General features: G+C 41.3%; 1 protein-coding gene across 11 annotated transcripts in view; it reads left to right on the top strand.

The window, feature by feature from the left end:
• Nucleotides 1–15,173, top strand: part of LOC101157308 (microtubule-actin cross-linking factor 1) — a 192,909-nt gene that overhangs the window by 57,241 nt on the left and 120,495 nt on the right. The window contains exon 1 of one of the 11 annotated variants that reach the window (XM_023959960.1): nt 11,258–11,438. The exons of 9 other annotated variants lie outside the window; for them this stretch is intronic. In XM_023959960.1, the coding sequence (XP_023815728.1) occupies nt 11,315–11,438 (124 nt within the window). In that variant the 5' untranslated portion in view covers nt 11,258–11,314. Of the gene's footprint in view, nt 1–11,257; nt 11,439–14,305; nt 14,706–15,173 lie in introns of those variants that run through there. One more of the 11 variants, XM_023959964.1, reaches the window with a different exon arrangement.

Here is a 15,173-nt window from a genome sequence, read left to right as displayed (position 1 = left end):
ATCCCAAATGTTGTGGGGGTATTTTGACCTTCAGGTTTGTTTCCAAAAAGTTTTTGTTCAGATGATTTCATAGACTTTTTGATGTCTTAAGAAGCTGCTGGTGCTGTGGGGCCTGTACCAATGCTCCAAACAAGATTCATCTTTGTCCTCTGTGTGTTTGAAAAGGATTAAAGGCAAACACTCAGCGCTTGTTTGCTTGGTGTTCACAAGTTCCACTCTTACTTTCGTTTGCCTGGCTTTATTCACCTGCTGTAGGATTTAATCATTGGGATTGTTGTGGTATCTAAAGGTTTCTGGTCTTCTTATGTCTGACCTTAACCTGTAGGTTTTTGAGCGTCATGTCTTCTCTGACAGCTGTTGCTCGACTGATCTGCACTGACATTTGTGCTCCGTTCTCCGTGGTTTTTCATTGATCCAGTTTGTTTGTTTAGAGTTTGCGTGCGCGCTCTCATACAGCAGTAGCCTATGTGCCCATCAGCGCTCAATAGGACCCACAAAAGCAGAGGAGAGGATCCCTGGTGCATCAATAAACTCTCCTCTCGGTCCTATTAGTAACACATTTTATTAACTGGGAGTAAACCTTTAACGAATACAGTTGTTTGATTTCAAGCTTGGTTGTTTTATAAAAGCAAATGGTCATTATAATTACCTTTTAGGCAGTTTTTTTCCCCCTGTAAGTTGTTGAGTTTATTACACATTCAGAAGATGAGGGACGTAAAGACAGTAAATTGGTGGACGTGTCCATTTTAGACACATCTGTCAAACTTTCAAAACGTTCCCGGGAAAAGTTTGTTTTCTAGCCACCTCATTTTGCTCATCAAATGAATCAGAATGCTTTATTTATCCCAGGGGGAATCTGCATTTTTAGCAGAGCTCTGATAACCAAATTTCAACACGCAACAAAGAAAAAAGACAAAGCTATGTTACAATTCGTTCAATTCAAAAAAGATATTACATCTCTGAAGGGACTTCTTAGTCTTTCATTAACTATCTTTCTGGTAAAAAAGCTTTCAAACTGCCTCTGCTGGAGGCAGAATGTTCCCAATTTGGCCTTTGCCGTGACAACTTGGTAAAACAGTTTTTGGAAGATCCCATTTAATGTGTTTTTATGTGACGGAAGTTTGGAGGCAACTCAAGGCCACGAACAGGGAGTAAAACAGGAGCGCCTGCGTGAGATGAATGAGGACTCCTCCTCTGCTGCTTGGTGCATTGGTCGTCTCTGGGCTTTCCTCTTCCTGACGTCTTTTTTGAGTTTGTGACAGAAACAGAAAGCCCCCTTGTCTGTACTCTCACGCATCCTAGCCTTATCTAACTCACTGACAGCTGTGGTTATTGTCCTTCAAGCTTAAACTCATAAAACCAAAGAGAAACTTTATCTTCTGTAACAAGGAGTTTTGCTTTCTCTTTATTTTACAGGTTTGCGAGCTTCCTGATTCCTTTAAAAAGTTGTTTTCCAGACACTTTTACAACTAAAGCCATAAACACAGCTGACGGAAACGATGTAAGAACAAGCAACGTAAATGTAGTCATTGCCAGAGGGAGGACAAGCTGAAAAAAAGAGGTGGTTTATATCACTTTGATGAGGGGAAACACTGAAAGGACTTTATGCTACAGCTGCTGAAATTTGAAATAAGTCACTAAAGCCTGAAATGTATGATTTTAAGCACTGTGTCCAACATCCATTTTAAGAAATGGTGTTGATCAGATATCTTAGATTTTGATGTAAGTTGTCAAATATTTGTATTATACATTACTTTTCTATGTTTGTATCCCAAAGAACAAAATCAGAGGTGTAAACGTCTTTTGATGTCAAATATTTCTTCAAATACCGATTCGGCACTGTAACGTTAACCAGACAGAAGGAAAATGTGGACACCATGGCGGCGAAGGCTCTGCCGGAAAATTATAGCTATTTCAAGAGGTCAGGTCAAGTGCTTCACTAAAAAGCCCATGGATGGGATGTGGAGGGGTGGAGGCTGTGTCCTAATTGAAAGGGTGTCCATGACAACACGAACAACTGGGGTTAAAACGAAGACTGCAGTTGCCGTGGTTATTTGTTGGAGCTGTCTGTATCTGTGTACACTCCTCTCTCTCGTTCCATCACGTTTTGTCTTTATCCTCCTCGTCCTTCCCATCCTCTGACCTCTCTGCTATTCATCTATATTTCCTCTCAGTTTCTACTCCTTTCTTGGTGACTCTCACCATGACTCCTTTTTCAAAGTTTGCCCGGCGTGTTTGCAGGCGGTTTTTGAAGCTCATTTTACTGCAGGGTCTTGAACTTGTCTACAGCAATATAATCAGATGAGGAACCATTCCATAAGTCTTGGTGTGTCAACAGAACAATATCAAGAGGTACAGGACGGACGGGAGGCTCTGGTTCCAAACTGAACTACTCACTGAAACATGGCTGAATATCTATATGTGGAGATCAACAACCCTTCAGATTGCTCCTTGTTTTTGGTCAAACCTGAAATCATTTCTATATTTCTAAATTCATAGAATACTGCCTTATGCTGATGGAAAAACTACTCATGTTTCCTTTTGTGTATATGAAGGCTTTTTTCTTGTCTCTAGGCAGAAACTAGACTTAATTATCATTCCAGAAAGTGACCCAACAGTGTTTTGAAATGTCAGATTTTTTATAGTTGAACCAAGATATGTTTTTTTCTTCTTCTTCTTTATTTTTTTGTGAGTCAGCTCCCTTTTTTCTCTCCTGCAAGTCTTCTTTTTCATTGGAAACAGTGTTTTATTTGTCTTTTCAGGCTACTTTAACATTCTTAGATGTAAAAACAACATTTTTTTCTGTTTCTCTGAGCAGCTTCACCACTTTCTCGCACAGTTTGGGCCTCTGCCTGTGCTGCTGGTGTTCGGGGAATTATTTAAACCCCTGAAACCAAAAGAACTTGGAAAACGCTTCTTTTTTTCTCACAATGTCATAAATCTTCTCTCTAAAAGTCTTGTCTCCTCCTCCCTTTCCCACCATCTATTGATGCAGATCTTCAGTCGGGTACCCCACCTCCTTTCCCTTGTTGCACAAACGTAGCCTCAAATTCAGATTTTTCCCCTCAAAAATAGTAAAGAAAAAGAAAAACAATACTTTTGCTTTTCTGCTGCTGGAACTACTTTAAATGATGTCGTCATTTGTATGGTCTTTTCCTGTTTGTCTCATTTATCTTTATGGGGGACCATATCAGAAATATGACCTGAAGATGTGTCCATAAACTGCAGAAGCAGATTAGCTCAGTAACCTGCCTGCACTGCTGTCAACACGTGCAAACAGCTGCGATCTGCTGACGGGCGTTTAATACTGCAAAGGTCAACATCCCTGGCTGAACCCAGCGGCGAGGAAAATAAGGGATGACAGGCCAGTCACAAAGGTCCAGCAGGTTTCCTGTGTCCGGCCAGTCTTGGTTTGTTTGCTGAAACCAAATTAGCTGAACTTTTGATCAGTTCTGCCCGCTTCTGCTCGCTTTCGGTAGTCATTTCAGCTGGTAAGCTACATTTAAAACACCCTCACCTCTGTACTTTGTTCCCCTCAGAGTTGTTGGTGCAGTAAAATATTTCTAATAAAAAGCAAAAAGGTTTAAATGGAAGTGCTGCAGAGCTGGGGTGGCCTAACAGCAGCCAATGATTTATCGCACAAAGAGCAGCATGTTCTGCTCTTTATAAGCATTTTCTTCTTTTCTCCACATAAACATAATAATTTAGAGAGCATATGCACAGGTACGCTCCTGTTCTCTGTGCTAAACAGTTCTATTTTCAGAGGATCGTTCTCAAAGCCTGTGTGCTGGCACTTCCAGTCTTCTTCTCGTCAGAACACTCAGGGTGAACGAGAGGACAGGGGTAATTGGGCTTTGTTTCCTGTTAACGGCAGCTTTGGCACATTTGTGCGTGTCCCCGTGTGATTATGCATTTCTGCAGGTCCCAGCTCTTTCCCAGTTTTCTCAGTCAAGTGATTTAACTTTGGAGGCCTCCGGAGATGGAGTGGCTTCCTTGACATTTTTAGAGTCTGCAGCAGGACCTCTGACCTACTCTTGTTCTTGCCTGAATAATTTTTCCTCATGCTATCACTTGGAAAGCCCCCCTTGTTTGCAGAAGCGTTTTGTGTGCTGAAATGTTGTTTTGGAGGAAGGTGGCTGTCGTTGATGAGCAAGGATTGGATCTGTTAGTGGAGGAAGGAGGTGCTGCGTTGAAGCGCCTAGTTTAATGCTGGGAATTTGTGGCTCTGACCTCATGTGGGTCAACTCCCTTCTTGCCTGCACTTGAGCCATCAGCTCCAGCTGTCACCACTGGGTTTGACTGTGTTTATGGGAGTTCTCAGGTCTGCTAATCCCACCTTGTTATTTGTTACACTTCTCCTCTCCTGTCCTCTAATCTACTAAAGGCATCTGCAGGTGTTGTCGCCCTTCTAAAAAGTCCTGTCTCTCAGTCTACATACATACATTCGAAGACCGTTAAGACCATGTTGAGCGTGGATTCTTCAGCCCATGGTGTTCACACTGGACAAGCAAGGAGGGGCTTCTTCTTTCTCTTTTTTTTCTTTTTTACTGTTTACAAGCGAATGTCCACCACCTACAGTTGGAAGAGGCTTGGTGTGAAATGTCGAAGCTGTGCACATTTTGTGAAATTTGCTCCAGGCTTTTTCATCCCCAGTTCTATTCCGATATATGGAAGACTTGGTGTCATAAAATTCCAACCGTGGAACAAACCTCCAATATACATTTTTCCTTCAAGATCACTTTTCAATTGGTGGAAGCCTGAAAACAGTCGTAAAACCGTGCAAAGCAACGTGTTACCACGAGTTTTGAACGCAGAAGCCCAAAACATGCATTTCCATACGTTTACATAGACTTTCTATTGAAAGAGTCTGTCTGAATGCGCTTTGCCGAAGGCTTAAACAATCTCACTGTTAAGAAGACTGAAATATGGCATTTTCTATGGAGCTTTTATTAGAAAACCAGCATCCAGGTCGTTCACATCTACAGGCAATTGTTTATACAACATGCCGACATTTTCCACAACTTCTCAGGGCCGTGTGCAAAATAGTTCAAAAGATAACGCCCAGAAGCATCCACTATGGACCTTTCAGTAGCTGTGGAATCAAAACATCCGTGGCACGTTTGGTCAAAGTATCTCACTGTAGGACTGAACAAAATGTGGAAAACTCGTGATACTAGTGATCAATATTGTGTTAACGATAACTTGCCATACATGAAGAATTAGGAAAACAACGAAAAACGTTATTTCCATTTCACTGCAACAGTTTAATTTAAATAAGAGTCAACATAACTTCAATTATACTCCAAAAGACCCTCATCTATATTGGAGGCGAGCGTCAAATTTAAAAGGCCTCCATCGGATTGGTCAATGGATTGGATTTATTTGATTTGTTAAATACTTCAAGCTGCCATAAGATTGTTTTAGCACATTTAAAGTTACCATATATTGCAATTTTTGCTGACTTCTGCGATTTGCATATTGTACAGCTTGATATGGCGATAACGATAAATTTATGGTGCGATTTATTGTGCAGGCCTATATCACAGAGATAAAGGATCTCCTTATCAAACACGAGTTCATAGTCTTTTTATTGGCAGCAGGCTTATAGTTGGAGGGATTTGTCTGATTTCTAAATGACAAAAACGACCCTCCTAATTCCCCTTGGAGCATCCTGGTATGGTTAGTTGGTTACAACCCAGTCTCAAGAAATCTCTCTGCAGTCAACCCACAGCAGTTACTGAGTATTTCTGGATGCATAATCTACAGTATAATCATTGACACAGTGGAGCTGACTACTGATGCAGTGTCATCTGAGGACAAGAACACCCCTTAGAGGTTTTTGGCCTTGAAATAGAAAATTCCCCATTTTCTCTGATTCTTTTGATTTGATTTTTCACAGATACAGACTTTTGCTGTTTTATGTTGGAAAACATTGTTTTTCAAGTGTTCCACAATCTTTTCACGCACTATTTTACAAATTGGAAACTCTGAAACTTTTCATGTTACAGAATCACTTCAGAGATCTGATTTTAACTTCATTAGTTTCAGGACTTTGTCTCAGCTGAATCTTTTCATGTCTGTTTTTCAACCATTTGTTGTTCATTTTCTTTGAGATATATAAACACTTTTAAATAAACCTTTTTTTTCCCACTTATTTCATGAATGAAAATAAATGTAAAGAATTACACCTGGTGGATTTTTTAAAATCAGAATCTCCTAAGATTGTTAAAAAAATTCTAAAGAAGTTCAGGTAAAAAAACGAGCATAGCATTTGGACAGAAAACTCTCCACTGATGTGGGTCATTCCCTCATGGCAGGAAGTGCTGCATAGTTGTGAGATCTGCTGAGTTTGGATATCACACAAAAGGGGATGATGGAGTGTGAGCTTTTATGTAACTGCTCTGCCCCCTAATGGCAGTCTTCCATATTGCATTAGAGCTGTGGGTTTCTCTGGTCATTCTCAAGTTTCAATGCATTTGCTAAAAATGAGTGTTTCTTTCTGTTCTTAAACAAAACTCGACCATTTTAAAGTTGGTTGTTTCAAGCTCCCAGACTGCTTTTAATGTTGCAGATGTGAACACGCTGACCTGATGTGGGAGAATGTAGCCTTGATGGAACCATTTCCTGAAAACATCTGTTTCCTTGTCAGTTTGTCCTGAGAGGTTCAGGATCCTCTTGTCCGGTTGGAGTTTCCCCTCAGGAAGTGTTCATGATGCAGTCTGGTGGTGGTGATGTCAGCGGATGTGCAGCTGCAGGAGACCATGTCAGAGGACATGCAACTGTGGACCAGTCAAAAGAAATTTAATCTAAATTAACCAAAATATTCCTGTTTAAAGCTAAAGGTTGACACCTGATTGACGCATTAGGTGGAAGGTGACACACATGATTGTTTTTGATTGTATGTTTACCTTAGATTTACTGGAACGAATCTCATTGAGACGACTGTTGTTGTGAATTTGGGCTATACAAATAAAGTTTAATGGAAAAAATTGAAAGGTGTCTCAGAGGGTTGCTGGTTTGATCCCCCAAATTTATTTAATTTGTATTTATATAAAAAAGAAGGCAAGTTAGCTTCTGATTTATAAACTTTACAAATAAAGAAGGTGTTATAATATATGAAACTTGTATTTTTGTGTGTTCACATGTAAATTGTTGCATCCCGTTGAATCTATTTCAGCTCTTTTATGCTGAGTTAGCTTTGATGATGATCTTTTGATCCATTTGTGAATTGTTTTTAGTGGTATTTTCACTATGATTATGCAGTTTTTAGCCAAAATAAGGATTTGAGGATAAGGTATATGTGGAGCACCAGTAGTTCTTCAGAAATTAGTTTCGGAGTTGCAGGCCGGATTGTTGCCGCGGAGCAACCCCGCCCCCTTCTCCTTCCTGTCACATAGCTCTCTGATTAGATTACTGATGCAACAAATATGGCGAGCAAAATCCGAGCTATCGGAATGGAGCCGAACAGGGAGCTTATGACTCTCCCAGTGTTTTTTGTCTGCTCTTGATTCCCAACAATTTAAAGAAATACTCAGAAATGCAATATTAAGCTTAATTTTCTTACTATATGTCCTTTCATGAGAAAAATGCCACAAGAACATGTTTAAGGGACAGAAAACAAGGTTTTTATCAGAGTGGGTCTTTAATAGCAACTGGAGACTTTGACTGTCTGTTCCTTCTAATTATAAAAAAGATTTATTATAAAGACAAATTGAAATTTTAAGCCTTTTTAAAAAGTGTTTAACAGTTAACAGTTGTTATCAGCAAAGTGAAGAAATAGAAATGTTGGATGGTTTTTGTTTCTTTTTTCCGAGGCGCACTGAAGGCAGCTTTTTTTCTGGTGACTGAGTGGAGGAGGGAGGAATGGAAAGCTGTTATTTATGTTGAATTGTAATGAGCATTAAAGTTCAAGGTTAGAGGATGGTAGGTTCTGAGGCGTCATCCCTCCATCCATCCTCTACTGACCTGTTTTTTTCCCTCTTGTTTTTCCTGCAGCGGCTGCCATCCTGCCTACGTAAGACGATTTTAGACAGTTTCTGTACAAAATGTTTCCTGTCCATATTCCTGTTTTTAGGCAGTTTATCAAACTTCACAGTTTTTAAAATCGGTGTACTTTTAAACATTTATTTGGGAAAATAATTTTGCGATTAACACCAAATTTAGTTTATAGAAGTTCAGTTGGTTTTTTGGGTTGTTGTTGTATTTTTACATCATGTTTAAAACAAATATTTTGTCACTTAACATAAAAAACTCCAGCAATTATTGTGAGCCTTCAGTCACATTAGATCATAAAGAACCTGGTGATGGTACTTGTTTGTTTTTATGTTATAGTAAAATAAACCTGCCGTTAATCCAAATGGTAATTTCCAAAATAGAAAATTTAAATTATTTCATTTTTAAATGATTTTATAATGGTATGAGTCGATTCGATTAACAACTTTCTTCAGACAGATTGATCTGGTTGGATTGTAGGAATATAAATCGATTCATTGACTTGGTCAATAAATTGTTACACCCCTAATAATCATTATTATAAAAGTCATTTGAACTGTTCGGACTCATTCACTGTCTGGACTTTGACGCTTTTTCCCTGCAGCCTCAAACCTTTCAGACAGTGGATCAGTGCAGATTAAATCCTCCTTTTTGCCTTCTCTGAGTTTTCTCATGCAGCTTGGATGTGTTTGCCTGGCCTGCACTCCCATAGCAGATCCCTGCAAGCTTCGCCTGCAAAGCATCTCATTTTGAGCGAGCTGAGAAATGTGTTTGCAGCACAGAGCTGCGCGTGTGCATGCAGATGCAGAGGAGAGGGTTTCTGAGTGACCTTGCATTGTGAAAGGATGCTGACTGGGGGAAGATGTACTGGGGTAGGGAGAGGCAGCGGGAACACGGGGTGCAGATGAGACAGGACATGTTGACGCTTTAAGAAAAAAGCTTCCGTAATGAAGCTTTTCCTGCAGTTTCCCCCACTTCTCCTCTTCCTCTTCACTCCATCTTTCGTGCTCTCTTCATGTGTGTCTCTGTGTTTTCTGTTGGCATGGAGGTCACATGACCCTGACCTCTGACCCTACCAAGAGCTGACACAGCCATAAAACAGGGGCTCATAAATACAGAAGAGCAAGCTGTAATTTATGCTCAAAATGAGAAAAAATATCTTAATTTCCCCATTTATTTAAGATAATTTTGAAGGAAGTATCATGAAACCTGATAAAATGTTTAATGGAGTTTAAAATAATTAATAAAGAAAAAACATTTGAATTACTCTTTTTTTGTTTTAAATAAAATTTAAGATGCAGTGAAGGACAAACTAAAATGATGACACTACATAGCACTTACTGAATGTGCTATTTGTGGTTGGTCTGTTAACGTTCTGCTGTGCACACAGTCTGGTCTGTTCTGCCCCACAGTGGTGACAACACTGTTTACCACAACAAACCAGGTTTTGCTTATCTCACTTCCTCTGTTACCTTCATATGCAGCTTTATCATCTTAAAAAATGATACTTTTTGTTCTGCATATCTTTCTGTTAACCTTTTTTTTCAATCATTTTAAATTTATTACATAAATCCCTTTTAAATTATTTTTGTGTTTATATCAACACAGTTTTGCATGACGGTACCCCTGTCAGTTCAAGAGCACTAGAGGGAACTCTATTTTCCAGAGTTACTGTCATTCCTCAAACACAACCTGGGAAAGAACAGTTTCCAGAAATATTTGCATCAAACATTTCCCTTATGGCGCCCCCTGCTGTAGAAAACTAAAATAGATCTAGGTTCTTTTTGCTAGTTTAAGCAGGAACAGTCGCTTTTCGGTCATTTATTGCTGAACTTAAAATCATTCAATGTAGTAACAAGCCGAACAAACCTGGGCTAATTGATGTTCAAGACATTCGCTTTAGGTTTGAAGCTTTTTGTGCTTTTCCATTCCTTTTACAACGAGAGGGAGAGTTTGTTCTTGTCCACATAGTCAAAAATGAAAGAAAATACCAGCTGTTGAATAAAAGCAAACAATGGTATCACATAAGCTGCATAACAAAGGACTCCTTAAAGACCCCTTTAATTATTTCTGCTGATGAGCAGAAACGGAAACGCTTGTAATTTAAATTTTCAAAATACTATTTTCCCCGTAAGAATGTACACAGATTTTTATTTAATTTTGTGGATCAACAGATTTGTTTATACCAGAATAAAAGACAAAAGAGTATTGTTAATTAGAAAAGCTATATTTTCTAAATCCTGCAACTAATATAAGTCATTTATTTTTAACAAAATCTACATTTCCCAAGGAAAAACGCTGAAACTTCTGTCACTGTTCTTCCGTCCTTTGCAGTTTAATCATCTTGTATATCCAGCTGTTAGTTGTATTTTTCTCAGCCTGCATGATTCTAATATTTTAGTCCAAATGTCTTAAAGTGTTGATTTGTTCAGAATTTTCTCTGCGTTGAGATTCTGTGGTGGAAAACACCGGGTGAACAGGCCACGCCTCCATGACCTCATCTTATTTAAATGTGGGGATCTTCAAATGACTGAAAGGAAGAAACTCCTTCCTGTCATCTGGGTAAAACATTGTTGTTGTTTTTTTGCTATGTAGACTGAAATGTGTAGAAACCCTGTCATGAGACAGATGAAGCTGTGTTAGATTTTGTTAAATGTCCTTCAGGTTGATGTGTATTTAAAGCAGCCGATGACGTTAATTCATGAAATGCCGTCTGACTTATTGTGTCTCTGTTGTGTTGTGTTTTGTTTGGCTGTTGCTAGGATGAAAAGCAGAGGAGTTTTCACAGCTGATTTCATATCTCACTCTAATACAAACACACACAAGCACACCAGCACGTACAAGCACACGGATGCAAAGGTACCAACATTTTGCACAAATGTGGTCAAAATGCAATCTAGGAGTGCACACACAGGAAGAGGTGTGCGGTAAATTATTTTGTGGTTTAACACACACACACACACACACCAACAGATTTTGACCCACGCTTGTGTGCTGTTCTGGTGCGGTAACGGTTCTGTCTGGCGGCTTGTTTCAGGGGAATGGAATTCTCTGGCGGAGAGGGTGAGAGGGCGAGCGAGTCTGACCGAGAATGGAAAAGAGAGATGGGGGGGGGGGGGGGGGGGTTGCTGGGGATGGAGAGAAGGATTCAGTGGAAATGCTCAAGCTGGAAGAAGAAAGATGCTGGAAACAAGTAGTGAGTCAGAGCAGAGGAAGTGAAACGAGAAATGAAACACTTTGCATGAAGCTGGGCTTTGGTGGAGCCGCCCTGACTTGAACTTTGAGTGAAGTTTCTGGAAATCGTTTTGGTCTCTGGAGCCTCATGGACCGTCTATTGGACCCTGCAGTCGTCGCTCCAATCCTGGTGGTGACGCTCCACTTTCTGACCGCAGCCGGACTTTGGCTTTTCTGTCGCCAGCGCCTGCAGACCCTCAGAGATGAGCTGGGTAAACCCTGCTGGCTCAGCTGTAATTGGAAGGGTGATGTTTATGCTCCACCCTTTCCGTTGTTTCATATTTGTCTCTTATCTCTCGTATTCCATCTTCTGCTTACATCAGTTGCTTTAATCAGGTTCAGGTTTGGAGACAAATGTGACGCTGACGACTCATTTGGCGCTGCTTTTAGTTTTGTTGCAGCCTTTCAGGAGTGGTTTTCCCTTTTTTTCCCTTTTTGCTGCAGTATTTCTTTCTGCAGATTCTGCTGCTTTTGCATGAGAATGGAGGTCGGGATTGTGTTTTTTGATGCATTCAGAAAAAAATAAATTTGCACAAATACTTTAAAATCATCATTTTAAAATGCGATGCTGCTTTTGTTTCAGCACTGTGTTCTGCCAATTTTAAACCAATATTATGTAACAGTAATCACTTTTCACTGTGATTGAGTCTGTGCTTTGTTTAAAATGATGCAGTTAAACTGATCCTCTGCTGCTTTTGTAACTGCGTTAGAGGTTAGTCTAAAATCAATTGAAAGTGTGTGAATGAAGTCCAGATTAAGATTTTGGTTAATTTAATCTAATTTAAGAGAGGAAAATCCAGAATGATGCAATAAAGTAGATCGATAAAACCGATCAATACTGAGGGAGGGGGAGCGAGTGACGGTTCAAAGTGACATTTTAAAGTGACAGTTCAAAGAAGGACAAATGGTAGCAATGTGAGATTAAAATGACAAAAGAAGAAGAAAACACCGATTACCAAGCAACCTGGAAAATCCAGATTATCCAGAAGTCTGGGATGAACATCGTTTAGTCAGGAAGACTCCTGTCTATTGTTTAGTCTATTCAGATGATGGGATTATTTTAACTTTAAAGGTGGAGGTTTCTACTCCGATCCTTGCAACTGAGAGATTTACACATGTAATAATGGCATAACTTTATGTAGATTATGTAAACGTTATGCTTAATCTGTCTTTACTTTGTTATAATTTATTTAATGAAAGTTCGTCATGCCCTGACAGGCTTTGTACTGGAATCTTGATCTTTTAAAAATAATGTTACTACAGAAATTTATATTAACAGCCATAAGATTATATCCTATATTTATTAGTAAAATCAAATGTTTCAGTGACGGCTGTGTGAAAGATCTGCATTATGTTTGAAGTGAAATACTTTATTCATTTATCCTTCATATTTAAAGTCCCACTCCATTCATCTTTTGATCTATTTTTAAGCATTCCCAGTGGTCTTTTAATCGTGATTGTGCTGTTTTTAGGCAAAATCAACATAAAACATAGTTTCTGCATTGAGGCAGGAGTTCATTAGAAATTAATCTCTGAGTTGTGGGCGGGGGTTGGCGTAGAGAAAGCCCATCCTCATTTCCCATCATCCATCTGTTTAAAAAGCTCTCTCACTAGCTTACAGACCCTTACACCTTCCAACACAATGTCACAATGGTAACATTGTTTTGTTTTCTTTATAAATATGGATAATAGGAAGCTTGTTTTCTGGTTCTGCTCTTCCCTTTTGTGGCCACAAGAGGGCAGATTTTCCCCCCTTTTAAACTGACTGCAGGGCTTTTTGTTGAAGATGGACTTTGGTGTGTAAAATTGCGTGTTAACCTCTAAAGCTTCTGCAGCTTCTTCCATCTTTTCCAGTCAGCTGATGTCTCACTTTGTGCGAGAAATGACTCTGAAAGGATGCAGATGATTCTTGGAGGATAGGAAGTTGTGGATTTCTGGACCTTGGGAACTGGGCTGCCTGCAGAATCAGAGCAGGATGATTTTCTCTTTCACCCTCCTTTTTTGCTGGATCATCAGGGTAAAAGGACTGAAACGTCCCTGCTGGTCATCGTGTTAATCCAATCGCAGAGGGGAAGCAGCGAAAGACGGGGCGGAGACGAGATTAGAGGAGAACATGATGGGGAGGGAGGAGCAAAGGATAAACATGCGGTGTTAGGAGACGTAAGCTCCAGCTGGTGCTTTAAGTGCAGACGGCGCCTTTAAGACGGAAAGGAGAGATTCTCTGAGAAAGCACCAAGGACCCGACGGCAGGAGGGACGTTTTTTTGTGCTTGGGGGAGGAGCTTGTTTTGCTGAGCGCATTACTGCGAATGTTGCAGTCCAGCCTGCTCAGGTGCGTGTGGTCACCTGGCCTTCAGGAGCTGCTGCAGACTCCGGAGTAGAAATGATGGAAACAGTGGTGACTTTGGTCTGACACAGGAGGACTCTAGGAGGACGGCTGGGATTTTATCCTGCTTTCTAGAGGAAGAAGCTGTTTCACATACCACGACTGACCATCACTGTGAACTACAGGAAGTGGTGGAGTGAGTGTGACAGCTGCTGACTCACTCCCGGATCCCTCCTTCTCTGCCTGGAAAGCATAAGCCTGGATCCAAACATCACTTCCTCCTCCTCCTCTCCTACATATCTCACACACAATCATCGAAGAGACAAACAACCCTGCTTTAGCTGGTTAATCTTCCACTATTAGATCAAATCACAGCCTGGTCTCCCTTCTCCTGGGCTCAGAAGAGAAGAGGAGAAATGGAGAGGTTAAAGCAGAGGAAATGAAGATTATCTGCTGCAGTGCCTGGCTTGTGTCAGCTCGACAGTGCCCATCAGTGTTCGCGGATGGAGAACAACAAACCAGGCTTGTTTGTGCAGGGTAGATGACATCATGCTGAAGGGAGAAAGTTTGAGCTTCTCCTTCTGTCCATCTCGCCTTCAGCAGCGGCAAACGTTAACTTTTCTTTTTTATGAAACAGTAACATATTGCATGTGAAGCCCGAGCGGCCCTGCAGAGAGCTGCACTGAAACAAGTGTCAACCAGGGAGAAAGAGCGCGGCTGCTTGGTGAAGGAGTTGGCGGGGGGGGGGGGGGGGGTGTCCTCTTTGCACTGAGGGGAGGAGCTGCTGCTGGCTTTGGCCCACGTGGGACAGCAGGGGACAGACTGACACAGGCAGGAGGCCTGAGGCCAGCATGGCAGCAGGGGAAGCCTGATCAGTAGAAAAGTTGAGCTGAGAGGAGGTGGAGGAGGAGGTGAGCCGACTCTCCTGAAACCGGTTGTACTTGGCGGCTCAGCTGCTAGCTCTCATTTCGCCTAGAGGCTGCGTGCAACAACATGCAGCTATAATTATCTGACTTCTACCGTGGATTATGCTCTAGCAGCGGCAAAAGACGGCCTGAGTGGAACAAACCCCCCACAAGTGTGGATTATGTGGCCTGACTACAGGGATGAAGGTCATCTGAACGCGCACCTGTACTCGCTGATGTGCTGTGCAGGTCAGTGGTGTTTACATGTGGCGGCTCCTGTCACCACGTGCTTCAGCGTTCTGTTTGAACCGTGACAGCAGCTGAGTGCGGCCGCTGTTAATCACTGCGGGTCTGAGGGCGAAGGGTGAGGCGGTGTTGTGGTGTAACGGCGTGAAAGGGGGGGGGGGGGGCTGTGGGCGGCCTAACAATGCGCTGGTGTGTGGCAGAACACGCCTTTCTGCTGCTGCCACTCATCCTGGTTGTCTAGCTTTGGTCATGTATAATATGTATGATGATCACATCTGCTGATTTAAATCTGCTGAACACAGCCTGCTGAATCTGCAGTGTGTGTGTGTGTGTGTGTGTGTGTGTGTGTGGGGGTGTGTGTGTGTGTGTGTGTGTGTGCGTGGGGGTGTCACTGCAGTTTTTGTGAGAGCCTCCTCTGGGCAAACCAGCTCAGTGACTTGGGCAGGTCTGGAATCTGAATCGAGGCGTGTT

The sequence above is a fragment of the Oryzias latipes genome, chromosome 11, assembly GCF_002234675.1.
Source record: "Oryzias latipes chromosome 11, ASM223467v1".
Lineage (NCBI taxonomy): Eukaryota > Metazoa > Chordata > Actinopteri > Beloniformes > Adrianichthyidae > Oryzias > Oryzias latipes.
This window is presented reverse-complemented; position numbering and strand designations above follow the sequence as displayed.